At 39.8% G+C, this 15510-nt stretch overlaps 1 protein-coding gene across 1 annotated transcript; it reads left to right on the top strand.

Moving 5' to 3' along the window:
- The first annotated feature begins 412 nt into the window (after positions 1–412).
- sgcg (sarcoglycan, gamma) lies at positions 413–15038 on the top strand. The gene is made up of 8 exons (XM_066686343.1): positions 413–534; positions 5636–5830; positions 6440–6541; positions 8406–8493; positions 9631–9750; positions 11930–12002; positions 13169–13292; positions 13950–15038. Exons 2-8 carry the CDS (start codon positions 5636–5638, stop codon positions 14121–14123), a joined length of 876 nt encoding a protein of 291 aa, XP_066542440.1. The 5' UTR covers positions 413–534; the 3' UTR covers positions 14124–15038.
- Positions 15039–15510: the final 472 nt, after the last annotated feature.

Below are 15510 nucleotides of genomic sequence, written 5' to 3'. Positions count from 1 at the left end.
TGTCTTTCCCAGTGGGCTATCCTTTTTGTTCTTGTCTAAAAAGACCAGCACTAAACCAGCTTATTAGAGAAGCACTAACTTCAGTTGCTGGAGCAGAACTCATGCTTAGAGAGTGAGTCACTGTATATTTGAGCCAATACAGCAGCAGATATCTCACTCTGAAATCAGACTGTTCTTTATTCACCCTCTATGTTTCTGTCCAGTGGAGGAACCACCTTGTTTTGAGGATATCACTGCCTGTAACACCACCTAATAACCATCAAGGATTGGGCTGGTCTACAGCTATAAGGGGCTGATTGGGTATTGAAGAGAGGGGTGGGGTGCTGAGAGGCAGAAGTGGGGGCACGTCTCTCCTCGTGACGAATATCTGGGGCTGATCCAGAGTCAGATTTATTAGAGGCAGCTGTTGAGTGCTTGACAGACAGAAGAGTGAGAGGACTTCAGTGTTTCTGCTGCCGCTGCCACACAGAAGCTGTGTTTCCACTGCTGTAGAGAGGGGTGGGCTGTGTGTCAGTGCACAGCCCAGCAGCAAGGGTAAGCAACTCTTCTCTTTTTCTCTACTGATTCCACTTAGGATTGCTGATATATTTCTCTCTCTATATATATAAAGACTATTGAAAAAAATCCAAGTATTTTTAAATGTCTCTGCCCAAAATAGCACTTGTTGGTGTTTGTGTCAGATCCAAGAGTGGACGAGACTTTGCGTCATTCTTTGGAGTTTTCTTTAGACTTTTGCTTTCTTTAAAAAAGCATTTCAGTGGACACTTAAACTAAAGAAACATTGCAAAGTGTCAAAAAACATTTTAAAACTTTAACTACAGTTTGAGGACCTCCACAAGATCTACAAGTTGTATTCCAGGTCTTCAGCTTAAGATCTAAACTATGAACCATTATTAAGGAACCTATATTTTTGGGGAGTGTGTGTAGTTGTGCTAGGATTTGTCTTCTATCCTCCACTGGAAAACTTTACTATCATATCTGGAAAGCCAAAGCAGCATGTTTTTGGTTAAACTACTGTAGACGTGCCATAGATCAAAGATGCCACACCGATTCTGTATACTTTTTAGTTTGTCTGTTTCCATGTGCATTATGGTAAACTCTTATCCCCCAGTGTTCTTCGGTTCTCTTTAAAATTAGGAGCACAGACCCAGGGCCTATTTTTAGAGAAGCCGAGGCATTACGGTGCAGTGGAGTTATGCAGACAGCGTGATTAGCCCGAGAGGGGGAAAATGTTGGTGGAGCTTGTCGTTTACCCTCTGCTTCGCTCTTCTGCACCGGTACTTTCTCTGAACTCCTCTGAGGGCTGTTTTCCCCTCTCATAACACTGTTTCCTCCAGCGGCTCCATATGGAGGCCAGTAATATCAAACCAATGAAAGCTTCACAAGCAGCTCTCTTGGTATTTGATCAGGTCAAACACTGACACCACAAGGAGCCTGGAATCTCAATTAATGTCAGGCCCCAGCAGTTTAGGAAGACAGCGTGTAGTAAGGCTGTGGTAATTTCTTGTTTTGGCAGCTAAGATGGAAGGAAGGAGAAAGGGAGAAATGTCAGGAGGGAGGATTAAATGGAAAAGAGTCCAATGAGTGAGAGAGAGAGAGAGAGAGAGAGAGAGAGAGAGAGAGAGAGAGAGAGAGAGAGAAGGAGAAAGAGAGAGAGAGAGAGAGAGAGAGTAGAAGTATGTTAGAGGGTGTATCTTCAAGTTGGCCCAAGAATCTTTAACAAGCTCATGATTCTCTAAGGTATTTTTTCATGCTGATTTCATTATTTGGATTTGTTTCCACATACAAGGGGTGGATCTGGCTATTAAGGCATACAGAAGAACTTTAGGAAAAACTGAGAATCAGACCACAAAGTCCAAAACCAAGGAATGTTTGGATGAGTTGCTAAGGGTTTGGTTGGTCTGAAATTGAAGCTTAGAAGTTCCCCCCCCTTTTTTCCATCTACACTGCTGTGTATTTATCTCAGACTTGAGAATTTCTGTTTTTATGGCTCATAGGAGTTTGATGGCCCATGTCAGGCAAAAACAATCTACACTTCCCTTTTTAATTTATAGCTTGATATAGTGTAAACACTGTTACTGTTCCAGATTGCACCATTCACTCTTCTCTCCAAAGTCCATGTATGGAAACCAGAGCCTGTTTTGAATGATTTTGCTAAGTGTTTCAACCAGGACGTCTTATAAATACGGCTCAGTGCAGGCAGCCAATGAGAACAGAGGACATGACATACACCACTCATAAATGTAGAGTAACAACATTAGGCTGGTTCATTCTTTAACGTTAAATGAATTAACAAATATGAATTTTAGATATATTTCTGTAAGTATTTGAGTGCATTAAGCCACGGAACCATTATTGTGGCCAGGTGTTTATTTTAGATGATAATTTTTGCATCACAATAATGACTTCGGCTTATCTCCGATGCATTGTAGGGTGATTCATTACTCCAGAAAATGAAGCAGCAAATTGTCTGAGGGCTATATACCTCTCTGGACAACATTTGGTACTGGGCAAGGTGACCTTAATCTCATGTGCATTTTAGTTTATTTACTTTTAAACAAGTATTTGCACATAACTGAACCTGCACATGTTAGGCATTAAGATGGCCTCCTTGTTTATACAAATATGGTGCATTTTATCAGCTCCATTGACCTTACATGTGCACTGTTTGGTTCTACAATTACATGTTACTGCACATACTTTGTTAGCCCTCTTCTACCCTGTTTTTCAATGGTCTGGACCATGGCAGGACCACCACAGAGCAGGTATTTTCTGGGTGGTTCATAATTCTCAGCTCTGCAGTGACACTGAAGGGTGGCAACGTGTTAGCGTGTGTCGCACTGGTACTAGTGGATCAGACACAGCAGTGTCCACACCTTAATGTAGCTGAATTTACTTTTTAGAACTACGAAATTATAACAGGTGGCATGGTGGCGCAGCAGGTGGTGTCGCAGTCACACAGCTTCAGGGTCCTGGAGGTTGTGGGTTCAAGTCCTGCTCTGGGTGACTGTCTGTGAGGAGTGTGGTGTGTTCTCCCCGTGTCTCTGTGGGTTTCCTCCGGGTGACTGTCTGTGAGGAGTGTGGTGTGTTCTTCCCGTGTCTGTGTGGGTTTCTTCCGGGTGACTGTCTTTGAGGAGTGTGGTGTGTTCTCCATGTATCTGCATGGGTTTCCTCCGGATGACTGTCTGTGAGGAGTGTGGTGTGTTCTCCCTGTGTCTGTATGGGTTTCCTCTGGGTGCTCCAGTTTCCTCCCACGGTCCAAAATAACATGTTGGCAGGTGGACTGACGACTCAAAAGTGTCCGTAGGTGTGAGTGACTGTGTGTTGCCCTTTGAAGGACTGGTGCCCCCTCCAGTGTGTGTTCTACCCCCAATGATTCCGGGTAGACTCCAGCTGCACCGTGACCCTGAACTGGATAAGGGTTACAGACATTAAATGAATGAATGAATTATAATACATTAAACAAATATAAATACAGTATATATGTTATCATGTTACATAAGAACCCTGTGGGTTCTATTGATTATGATCTCACTTTTCTTGTGTTGATTTAATGTGAAACAGAAAGCATTCATCACTAATGGGTACTTAGGGGTGTGTGGGGGAGGTTGATTTCTGGTTAGGGGAGATATTCCATATCAACTAGGGCCAGTGTGCCTTGTTTCCTTTGTTGTCTAGGATAGCCGGAAAGTTCTGGTTTTATCCACTGTGCCTAGTTTGTCATTCCACCTTCAGTATAATCTAAAGAACAAGTCTTCAAACATAGACTTTCTGGAGAGTTTGTTTGTGTTTTAGAGGAGCACTGATAAAGCATCTGTTGCTGTCAAGAGAATTATGTCTTCTGAAAGAAGGATGAACAAAAACATGTTTATGGTTAAAGAGTGATTAGACCCCATTTATTTGCAGGCAAACACACACACACACACACACACACACACACACACACAGACAATGGATTCATAAAAGTAGATTATCCCATTCAGTGTGTTTACCAACTGGATAGATTGGCTGTAAATAAGAACCCCTATAGGACCCATGGGGTGGATGACCATTCTCTGCACTGCAATGACACTGGTGGCATCTCCCCTTGTGTACCTACCTCGTCGGTCCACCATTTATATGTAAAGTCAGAGACAGTAGCTCATCTGTCATTGAGCAGTTTGTGTTGGATGTCCTCTAGTCCTTCATCAGAGGTCAGAGGACACTGCTCATGGGATACTGTTGGCCAGATATTTTTGTTTGGATACTAATTTCAGACCAGCAGTGAATACCAGGAGTATTTAAGAACTGCATCCACATTGCTGTGGCTGATGCACTTGTACTAGGACAACACACACTAAAACACCACCGCCACAACATCAGTCACTAAAGTGCTCAGAATAATCTACCCTCTAAAAATAGTGGGTCCTGTGGTGGTTGTGATCACTGAAGAACAGGATGAAAGAGGGCTAACAAAGTATGCAGGGCAATGGATAGGTTGTGGCCTATTGTACATAAAATAAAAACGGACATTTCCATTTTACTGTTAGATCCAATCCTTCAGATACATTTTGGGTTTTAATTTGTTGTAAACACCAGCTGGCCTTTACACCATGTAAATAATCATTAATGAATTGACCATTAGAAATTGTTTAAAATTATTTTGAATAATATATTTGAACTATATTGGATTGTGTAAAGCTATGGCAGAAAATGCTTCAGAACAAACTTAAAGTATGTGTGAGCATATCCCTGTAGCTACATGTGGACCATTTATTATATAGTTTTATGTTTAGTTGAGGCAGTATAGTGGCGCAGCAGGTAGTGTTTCAGTCGCACAGCTCCAGAGGCCTGGAGGTTGTGGGTTCGATTCCTGCTCCGGGTGACTGTCTCTGAGGAGTGTGGTGTGTTCTCCCTGTGTCTGTGTGGGTTTCCTCTGGGTGCTCCAGTTTCCTCCCACAGTCCAAAAACACATGTTGGTAGGTGGATTGGCGACTCAAAAGTGTCCGTAGATGTGAGTGAATGTGTGTGTGTGTGTGTGTCTGTGTTGCCCTGTGAACTGGCGCCCCCTCCAGGGTGTATTCCCACCTTGGGCCCAATGATTCCAGGTAGGCTCTGGCCCCACCACGACCCTGAACTGGATAATTTAATAATGGGGCAGCACAGTGGCACAACAGGTAGTGTCTGTCACACAGCTCCAGGGTCCTGGATGTGGGTTGGAGCCCTGCTCAGAGTGAAGAGTTTGGTGTGTTCTCCCTGTGTCTGTGTGGGTTTCCTCTGGGTGCTTCGGTTTCATCCCATGGTCCAAAAAGCACACGTTGGTAGGTAGACATAGGTGTGAGCGAGTGAGTGAATGTGTGAGTGTGTGTCGCCCTGTGAAGGACTGGCCAGTTGATTCGCTGTGGCAACCCCGGACGGGAGCAGCCGAAAGTAAATGTTAATAATAAGAAGAAGAATGTGTATTTGTTCAAAAGAGCATATAATCTCTGACTCTGAATGTTGCATTATCCTTTAAAATGTTTATTACATTTTATCGTAATTTAAAAAACTTAACAACAAACTTGTTATTTGAATAATGTCTCCTTAAGAATAAAGTGTAGTTTTTTCAGTTTATTATAAAGGCTTTGTATATTTTGTGTTTTATATTTCTCTTCAGATGGTGCGTGAACAGTATATTTCCACTACAGAAGATTCTGGAGTCCCATCCACTGTTACTGAGTACATATATAAAATTGGAATCTATGGCTGGAGAAAGCGCTGCCTTTATTTGTTTGTGCTGCTCCTCATCATCATCCTGGTGGTGAACCTTGGCTTAACCATCTGGATCTTGAGAGTGATGTGGTTCAATGTGGTAAGAGGCTTTTCACTAGATACTGAATTTGCTATATGTGTTTACTTCCATTTTAATATATATATATATATATATATGTGACCTGGAGGTTGTTGGTTCAAGTCCTGCTCTGGGTGACTGTCTGTGAGGAGTTTGGTGTGTTCTCCCTGTGTCCATGTGGGTTGCCTCCCACGGTCCAAAAACACATGTTGGTAGGTGGATTGGCGACTCAAAAGTGTCCATATGTGTGTGAATGTGTGTGTGTGTGTCGCCCTGTGAAGGATTGGTGCCCCCTCTAGGGTATGTTCCTATCTTGTGCCCAGTGATTCCGGGTAGGCTCTGGACCCACCATGACCCTGAACTGAATGGGCAGACAATGAATGAATAAATACATGTTGTACACAAATACAACAGATCCAGGAATAGTATTTATTTCTTTTTTTGTCATAAACAGACTTTGGAAAATATGAACAATGAACAACAAAAAATAAAAAAAAAAAATTTATTTTTAAAAAAGCTATAAAATCTAAACAGGTTATAAATATTAAATATATATTACCCATGTCTGAAAGTAACATTTTGGAGATATGAGGTTTTGTGCCAACAGCAGGGTGTTCTTTTTGTCTGTAGAATGGCATGGGATATCTTCAGGTTACAGAAGATGGGGTGAGGCTGGATGGCGAATCTGAATTCCTCTTTCCGCTTTACGCTCAGGAGATCGACTCCAGAGAGGTATGCAGCCCATTCACCCCCTCACAAATCATGCATACAGAATGCTGTCATGAGTACTCTTTTTAAACAAATGAACAACAACACAAAATGATAAATGACCAATTTGCATAATCATAATTAAAGTATTTTAAATTATTTTAATCATATGGTAATAATGTTTGCACTGTTAAAATGAATCCGTTACTAATATAATCATGTGGCAGCGCTACTACGAGCATAATATCTTTGCCCTTATGTGCTCTTCTGGTGGAAATAACTCAGTTTGTTGGGTTTGAGGGTGTTTCTACATAACAAAGGAGGAAACATGGCTGCAGTTTACATGGCAAACTAGGGTCTGATTCCCAGTTCAGACAGGAACTAAACAATGCACAAGTAAGCGTGCTTTGGAAAGGTTCCGTACAGTACATAACTGAACTAATCTGAAGTCACTCCAAGATAAGAGCATGCTACAAATGTATGTGCAAATATGTTATTTCCTGCTGTGGTCATGTTTGGAAAGATTTTTGTTTCTGGAGATTGCTGGTAGTTTCTCATTCTTTGTAATTGATGTGTGGGTTTGTGTGGACGCGGCTAGTAATCCTACATGAGTGTGCTAAACTATTCAGAGGTGGTTTCCCAGAAATGAATTAAGCTTAGTCCTGGACTATATCCTCCCTTCAATGGAAAATCACAATTCAAAATGCTGTGTTGTCATGACTAGGCCTAATCCTAGGCAGAAATCAAAGTAGCTATGTGGAATTACCTTTCTTTACTGCTTAGAAAAAAGACTATGCCAGTCCTTTTCATTCTTCACGTCATCAAATTGGACAGTTTACTGATTTGTAGCATTTTGGAATGTTTATTTTTGCCTGTGTTCAATGTTTGGTCTAATGTGCTCACTCTGCTTTTTTTTTAAACCCCTGGTGTGTTCTCCCTGTGTCTACGTGGGTTTCCTCTGGGTGACTATCTGTGAGGAGTGTGGTGTGTTCTCCCTGTGTCTGCGTAGGTTTCCTCCGGGTGACTGTCTGTGAGGAGTGTGGTGTGTTCTCCCTGTGTCTGCGTGTGTTTCCACCAGGTGACTGTCTGTGAGGAGTGTGGTGTGTTCTCCCTGTGTCTGCGTGGGTTTCCTCCGGGTGACTGTCTGTGAGGAGTGTGGTGTGTTCTCCGTGTCTGCGTGGGTTTCCTCCGGGTGACTGTCTGTGAGGAGTGTGGTGTGTTCTCCGTGTGTCTGCGTGGGTTTCCTCCGGGTGACTGTCTGTGAGGAGTGTGGTGGGTTCTCCCCGTGTCTGCGTGGGTTTCCTCTGGGTGACTGTCTGTGAGGAGTGTGGTGTGTGCTCCCCGTGTCCACGTGGGTTTCCTCCGGGTGCTTCGGTTTTCCTCCCACGGTCCAAAAACACACGTTGAAAGGTGGATTGGCGACTCAAAAGTGTCCATAAATGTGAGTGTGTGAATGAATGTGTCAGTGTGTGCTGCATTGTGAAGGACTGGCACCCCCTTCAGGGTGTATTCCTGCATTGTGCCCAGTGATTCCGGGTAGGCTCCGGATCCACGGCGACCCTGAACTGGATAAGCGCTTACAGACAATGAATGAATGAATGTATGAGCAAAATATTGGGTCCATATCCTCTATTTTCCTATTGCCCAGAGGTTCACTCGTTATGTGTGGATTTATGTAACAAAATCATTAATGTAGATTAAATATTTATTATATTATGCATGTCATCAAACGTTTGCAATTAAAACACAAAACAATGGATTCAAATTGGTCTGTTATTGTTGTTGAGTCTTAATGAACCATATGTAACTAATAGTATTGGCTCTTGAAATGTCTTTAAAATATGCATCAATTGCTCAGATTTTCACTGAATCTACTGCTTTCTTGTAGGACTCAGCTCTGTTTGTACACTCTGCTGATAATGTGACTCTCAATGCCCGCAATGCCAACGGTGATGTAACAGGAAGTCTTTCTGTAGGTATGTCACTGGTATCTATGGGTGCAGCCTATTAACGTTCCCTGCTTTCTGTTCTTCTTTCTGCTGTCTCTGTTCATGTGTCCCTGATGGAATGCACAAGTATCCTGTTCCAATGTGACTCCTGCTAAAAATTTCCCCAAGCCAGAACTTTATCCACCTTGAAGAATGTTCTTGGCTTGTCTCCTATTTCATATTTTGCCACCGGTCACCATTCGGATTTTCTATTACCCTGTCCTTTGCTCTGACCATTAGGTTCAAACTGGTCTATTTATGAGACCGAAGGCCTTTAAGCTGAGAGAACTGAATAGGAGTACACCTGTACTGAAAGACAGAAGGCCTATAATTATATGAGGGACAAATGACTTAATTAATGAAACTGTGACACTGGACAATGAGGTATTATGATTCGTAATATACAGACACTGTCAATGATCCATTGTGGGATATTCTAATGACTGGACTGGCCTGAGGTGACTCCAGATGAAGTTCAAGGCCGGTGGATTTTTCAGTGTTTACTTACAAAGACAAAGCCACAGTCAAACATAAAGCACCTAATCTCACTAAAACATAGATTCATGTAGAAACTAAACTTAGATTCATTTATATAAACATATTCATGTGTAAATCCCTTTTAATTGGTAATTTCAGCTACAAGGGAATGGGTGAGCACAGTTTATACAATCTCTCTACAGAAGCATTGATCAAAGAAAAAAAAAAAGAGAGACCATCTGGATAGGTCACATGAGCATGTGGTTACCATGCTCAATGCCTGATGTCAGCTAGAACAGGACAAGAACCCTTCAGTATTTGGTTTTGTTCTCTAGAGTGAAAAAGTTCCATGTAAAACAGAGAGTGGTTGTTTAATCCATTATTATTAATTCCACATCAGTACCTGACCTGGCTAATGTCCATGTGGCTAAAAGGCATTAAGTCTTCAGAGAAATGTTCCAGCATCTAATGTAAAGACTTCCCAGAATAGTAGGAGTGCAGCAAAGGGGTAAAAACTAAATTAGCTTTGAAAAGAAATGTTGGAGTAGCAGATGTCCAGGAACTTGTCCATATAGTGTATAATCATATTTGGTTCTATTAAATTGTGAATGATGACGCTACCTTTTTTTTTCCTGCTTTGCCTCTCAGGTCCAGAACACGCTAAAGGCTTTGGGCAGCACTTGACCATCAGCTCTATGACTGATAAGTCTCTGTTCTACGCCGATGCCAAAGAAGCTGTTGTGGGAACGGGCAAACTCAGAGTTACAGGTACTGATGCATTTTGGCCACAGACATTTTTTCTGTCATTATTATATTTATAATTATTTAAAAGTGAATACATTTAGAGGCTACAGAGGAACAAGTTTCTTAATAATACCCTTGAATCAGAGGAACTGGTGGATGAGCAGGTGTCCAGAAACTTGTGACAATAAAGTATAGCAGCTCATTGGTGACCTTGTGTGCCCACATTAATAAAACACAAAGTCACATTAGCCTCACAGTAAATGTTGAGCAGATACGGCATGGTACAATTCTGGTTCTGGGTTTTCTGCAGAATTAAGTTAACTCAATCCCTAGTTTCTATTTAGATCCATTCTTTATTCCCACATATTCTGAAATTATTCCAATAACTGCATTCCCTTTGGATATTATTTCATTATAACACAACCATTTACAGACCTTCTGTTCTACTTGCCTCCCCTCCTCTCCTCTCTGTTCAGCTTGAGCAGACAGCCCCTTACTGTGGACCACAATTAGTCATGGATCGTGTCTGTTATTATTCTGGGGTCACTAGATTCAGCTCATCTGGGATGGTTTTACACTAGAAGCAGGAATATTAAAGGGAGTGTCTGATTTTAAGAAAAACATTAGAAAGTCAGGTACTGATGTTCGATGGTGAGTTGTGGATCACAATATCAATCCAACTCATCCCAAAGGTAATGGAATAATGGTCCATTAGCAGTTCCACAGCTCCAAAGCCTGATGCTAAGGGCCTTTATACCCATTTGGTGACAGTTAACCTTGAGCATGTGGATTGTAGGGACCTATTATATGGGGATCAATAGTTTTTTATGGAGATTAAACAAGCTGCTATTGAAAGTGTCAGCTGTGGGTTCACCCTAAAATAGAAGAATTTTTCCAAGTGTTTTTTTTTTTCACTTTGCCACTGGAAATACGGATCTGTACTTATATTATGCAGTTTTACCAGCACTGTTCAGTATCTTTTGTAAGCTATCACTAACAATGGAAAAAATATCTAATGTATGTGTGGATTTTTTTAAATTTTTTGTTAATTTTTAATTTATGTCAATCCTGTTCACACACTAGCTAAATGTTAGGTGAATTTTATATACAAAAGCCCCTGGCTTTAACAATATTCGTCTAATATTTCATGACACACCATGACATGCATAATACATCAGCACTTCCACAGCATCTAAACAGCCCTGAGGTTCTTAGCTGTTTCTATACTTAAATTAAATAGCCAAAGAAAGCCTTTAGCAAGACCACAAGGCTAAACAGTGAAATGGCATCCCATGCTTCACACACAATACTACAAACTAACATTATCTATCAACATGAGAGATGCTAGCGAACTAGCGGTTTAATTTTTGTTTTATTACTATTCAACTCTAAATATCAGGAAGAAATAAATATCAATAAATACAGCAGTGATCCAAGTCATTTATTACACGGACGGATACTACAATGTACACTGTGTTGTGCAGTGAAAAGAAAACATTTCATTGATCAGCCATTTATGACTTAAATTACTTATGCTAACTGTTAGCCTTTAGGTGAAGGGTCCCATTCCACACTATAAACCACCATGTTTATTCATGATATAGAAAACGTTTGTACACACCCCTTCTATGAGTGAATTCTACTCCCTCAAACTGTGGAAAGGGTTTCAGCTGTGTGCACTCAGCTTGTGTAATCTCCATAGAAACCCAAGCAAAAACAGGAAGTTCTAGGACATCTGCACATAAGCTTAAGGTCAGCGTGCCCAATGCTAAGCATAGATTAAAGGGGTATAAAGCCCCCCTCCAGTCCTAGGTTTTTGTATCAGTGGATCTGTATTGTCTGAAATGCTGGAGCTCTATTCTGTACTATGCTGATGGAACGAGCTGGAGCATAGATTGTATGAGTGATTCAGACTTATCATGTTACAGTTCAGTCAAAAAAAAAACTCCTTTCAAATCCTGGTTTAAATCAGACATGTTTCAACACATTTAATTCTCCTTCTCACCTGTATTTCTTTATATTTTTGGGTAATATTTTTGTTATGAAGCAGTGGTTAACTATCGCTGCTATTCTTATTTGGGATAGTGACACTAACTTACATTTAGGGGTTTGAGCATGCAGTGCCAGGTATTATTGTTATTAGTATTTTGATTAGTTCATGTTCTTATATCTCAGTAATGGAAAGTATACATGTTTTCTATAGGTCCTGAAGGAGCCCTTTTCGAGCACTCTGTTGAAACTCCTCTGGTCAAAGCTGAGCCTTTGAAAGAACTTAGGTGAGAGTCTGAGAGACAAATTTGGATCAAACTATAGATCCGAAGGTAGATTTGAGTGCAGATTCTCTGCAGAGTGGGGGTCTGTAATTTTTATATTATTTTTGCAGCATTTTTTATTTTATTATTATTATTTTGCCCAATATGAATGTAGCAGTGGTACTGAGTTTAGTTTTTTGTTTTGTATTTTACTGGAGACAATAATGGGGGGCTGCCAGCAGGGCATTAATCAATGGTGGGCATGCGGGGGATGACAAGGACCGCTTTGACTTCTCTAAAATTCACAGCTGAAAGCAAATTTCTCTGCCCTTTAAAGAATATTTTGATATTTTGATAAATTCTGGCTTTTAAACAGATATTTCTGTGTTAATATTTATTTACTGTTGCTAGTGTCAGGAGTTTATTTATTCTAGTTCTGGCTGGAGCTATGAGGTTAATGTAGCTAATGGCTAATTTAAGCATAACCCCCATATTAGCATAGTGCAAACTGCTGCCCAAATTATGACACATTATGATGATTATTAGGTTTTTATGTAATTTAGAATATTGGCACTTATCACCACTGTCATAATCTACAAAAACTTTATGAGGATTGCAGTGGATTGTGCGTAATAGTCTTTAATTGTGGTGTGAGACATGTGAGAGGGGCAAAATGTAGGAGTGGTAGTGAATACACAAACTGCAGTGCTGCAGGTATGAGTAACAGGAGAGTGCTAAATGATACAAATTGACCATCCTGCAAAATCTTGCTCCAAAGACTTGTGAAGAATACTAGGTATTACTTTATAATACAGCCCATGTTTAAGAGTGAACTTTCCTTGTACTTACAATGTAACTTCTTTATAAGAATCAAGTTAGTTTATGGCATAGCTTACAAGGTAAGTACAGGGAAAATACACTGTTAGTACAAGAACCCTCTAAAACACAGGCTGTAGTATAAAGTGTTAAAGAAAGCTTTTCCTTCTGAAAAATCATTATTTTTTCATGAAAGTTTTTGCTGCATAACTACACATGCCATGATATCTGTAAAAATGTATTTTTTTAAATTAATTTTTGACATAGTAATTAAACTGCTATCAGTTGTTGTTGACTTGCCATATTCAGTGTTTTGCTGCCACCTCGTGTCTGAAATCTGATCCTATTCACTGTAACGTCATTGTTTCTCTAAGGCTGGAGTCTCCAACACGTTTTTTGAGTATGGAAGCCCCTAAAGGAGTTCATGTGAAAGCACTGACTGGGAATGTAGAGGCTTACTCAAGTCTGGACATTGTTTTGCACTCGACTGAGGGTCTTGTAAGTGAATAGTTTTGTGTATTTCATTTTACATAAAAAAAAAAAACTTTTAATCAATCAACTACGCTGTGAGTCATTGCCTAATTATATTTATAATGAATTTATGATTTCAGTAAATTGTTTACTGAATATGTGATTGCACAGATTTAATGTATCTGCTCCGTTAATAATAGTGGCATTGTTATAACAGGTAGGGACGTGTAACGTAATTATGTGTTTTGGGACTATTACCATATCAGGGCCAACCTTTTGGGTGCCTAAGAAGCTTGTGATTGATTTGTAAACTACATTTAAAACAACGATCCCTTTTGTGTTTTAGAGAAGCAAAAGAAATTGAGGTGTAGCACACATCCACCTTTACACTACGAAATTGTGTGTGTTAGGTTTCCATTGAACCAATTAAGTGAACTAGAAAAAATTCAGATATTTGCAAAATATGTGATAAATGAAAAAAAGTGTTGACCTATTTTAACAGTATACCTCAGATTAGATTCTGTAGTTGCCCTGACACCTATCTTAGATTACATTTTGAGCAAATATACTTTCATTCACTGAAGAACAAGCTGCTGATCGTGTGTTGAGGAATTTGATTTGGCAACTCCAGCATAACACCTTAGCCCTCATTCACTGTTGCATGTTTTCTGTGTTATGCTGTAGGTCTTAGAAGCTCAGTCTGTTCGGTTGCCCCATTTGACTCTGGGCAAAGCTAGAACATCAGGAGAATCTCACGGGCTCTACAACATGTTTGAGGTCTGTGTGTGTCCCAGTGGCAAGCTGTTCCTGTCCAGAGCTGATGTATATTCCACGTGCAGTGGGAATCAGGAGTGCTGAAGACTTTTACTTAGAGGAAACCACAGGACCTTTTGAAATGAGTTGGACCTGTTGAGATTTTTGGTACTAATTTCTCAGATGGAGCACAATTTTTTTCCAACTTTTTTTTTTTTTTGGAAACTACACATTAAGTATATCATTCTCAGGTGGTTGGAGTCTAAGCAGATTATACAGCATTTACCATGAGTGCACAATGCACTTAAAATTGTTTGCCTTCATCTAAGCATTGCTCATCTTTGAAACACCTGGTGCTTGTTAGTTGTTTTAGAATATGTATGATTTTTAAAGTTATCTTTTTTAAAAAGAAAAAACAAAAAAACATATTAGGCTGGGCAAAAAAGGGGCTGGTTAACAGCATATAACCTATGCAATATGATTTTATGGTGCAATAAGTAAAATTTGTTTAGTTAATTTAACTAAGGATAAAAGATATTCAGCAGTGTTTTTTCGTCTGCTCAAACTAGTCCTTTGTAAGCCAAGTGTGTGATCGTGGCAACATATCAAAAGAAATTCAGAGGTAGCTAGAGCTTGTTCTATGGTTAATACACAGAAAATAGAGTTTTTGTGCCTTCCATATATAAACGTTACTTTTTAATTGTATCTGTGTTTAATTCATTTGCAGCACATGAACTGCGAAGGTGTAAGGCCTTTATTTTAATCTGGAATAAATATAGTCTCAGTTGGCATCAGTCTAAACCCCTGATTCTGATGTTTTAAATGACAAAATGTGTAGGTCAGATGCAGCTCTTTGATACTTAAATTGAAGTCTTCCTCCCTCTGCAAAAGCAGAAAAAGTGACATGTCCCTGATACCGATGCCTGTAAATAGGAAAAGCCCAAAAATATGTTTCTCAAAACACTGTGGCTGGGTCTTTAGTGTGTATTTGTGGTCTTTCTTTTTTTTTTGGATGATGTCTTACAGATTTAATGATTAAAATAATGAGTGATATTTGTATGTGTGTTCATTAAAAAGGTATTGGTCTTTATCCTGGTTACCTGTTACTGTGAGTATTTTAATGTTACTGTTCAAATACATTTTCCAGTTGTAAAATATTTATTTAAACATGTTATTTTTACCACAAAGAACATAATCTTAATAAAGGTTTGGTTTTGCCAGTTAAATTCCAAATATGGACTGGAAATATGAACTGAGACTGAAAATATAATATTTACAAACAACCTCAGACATTCCAAAAGGAAAGACAAAAAGAAAAATGAAAGAAAACATGATTTGCCACATTTTCAGTGGTCTGTCGAAAGTCAGTCTTCACTGTAATTCTGCTTCTTGTACCATAGACAGTTCTAATGCACTTTATGGCCAAATGATCGACATTTCTTCTAAATAAGATCATTAATAAGCAGAGCCCCCCAAACTCCTCACACACACA

This window comes from Hoplias malabaricus, chromosome 1, assembly GCF_029633855.1.
Source record: "Hoplias malabaricus isolate fHopMal1 chromosome 1, fHopMal1.hap1, whole genome shotgun sequence".
NCBI classification, from domain to species: domain Eukaryota; kingdom Metazoa; phylum Chordata; class Actinopteri; order Characiformes; family Erythrinidae; genus Hoplias; species Hoplias malabaricus.
This window is presented reverse-complemented; position numbering and strand designations above follow the sequence as displayed.

Coding starts and splice junctions, on each gene's coding strand:
- sgcg (XM_066686343.1), top strand. CDS start 5,636: ATGGTGCGTGAACAGTATATTTCCACTACAGAAGATTCTGGAGTCCCA. Junction 8,494..9,630: donor AACAGGAAGTCTTTCTGTAG/GTATGTCACTGG, acceptor TTTGCCTCTCAG/GTCCAGAACACGCTAAAGGC. Junction 13,293..13,949: donor TGCACTCGACTGAGGGTCTT/GTAAGTGAATAG, acceptor GTTATGCTGTAG/GTCTTAGAAGCTCAGTCTGT.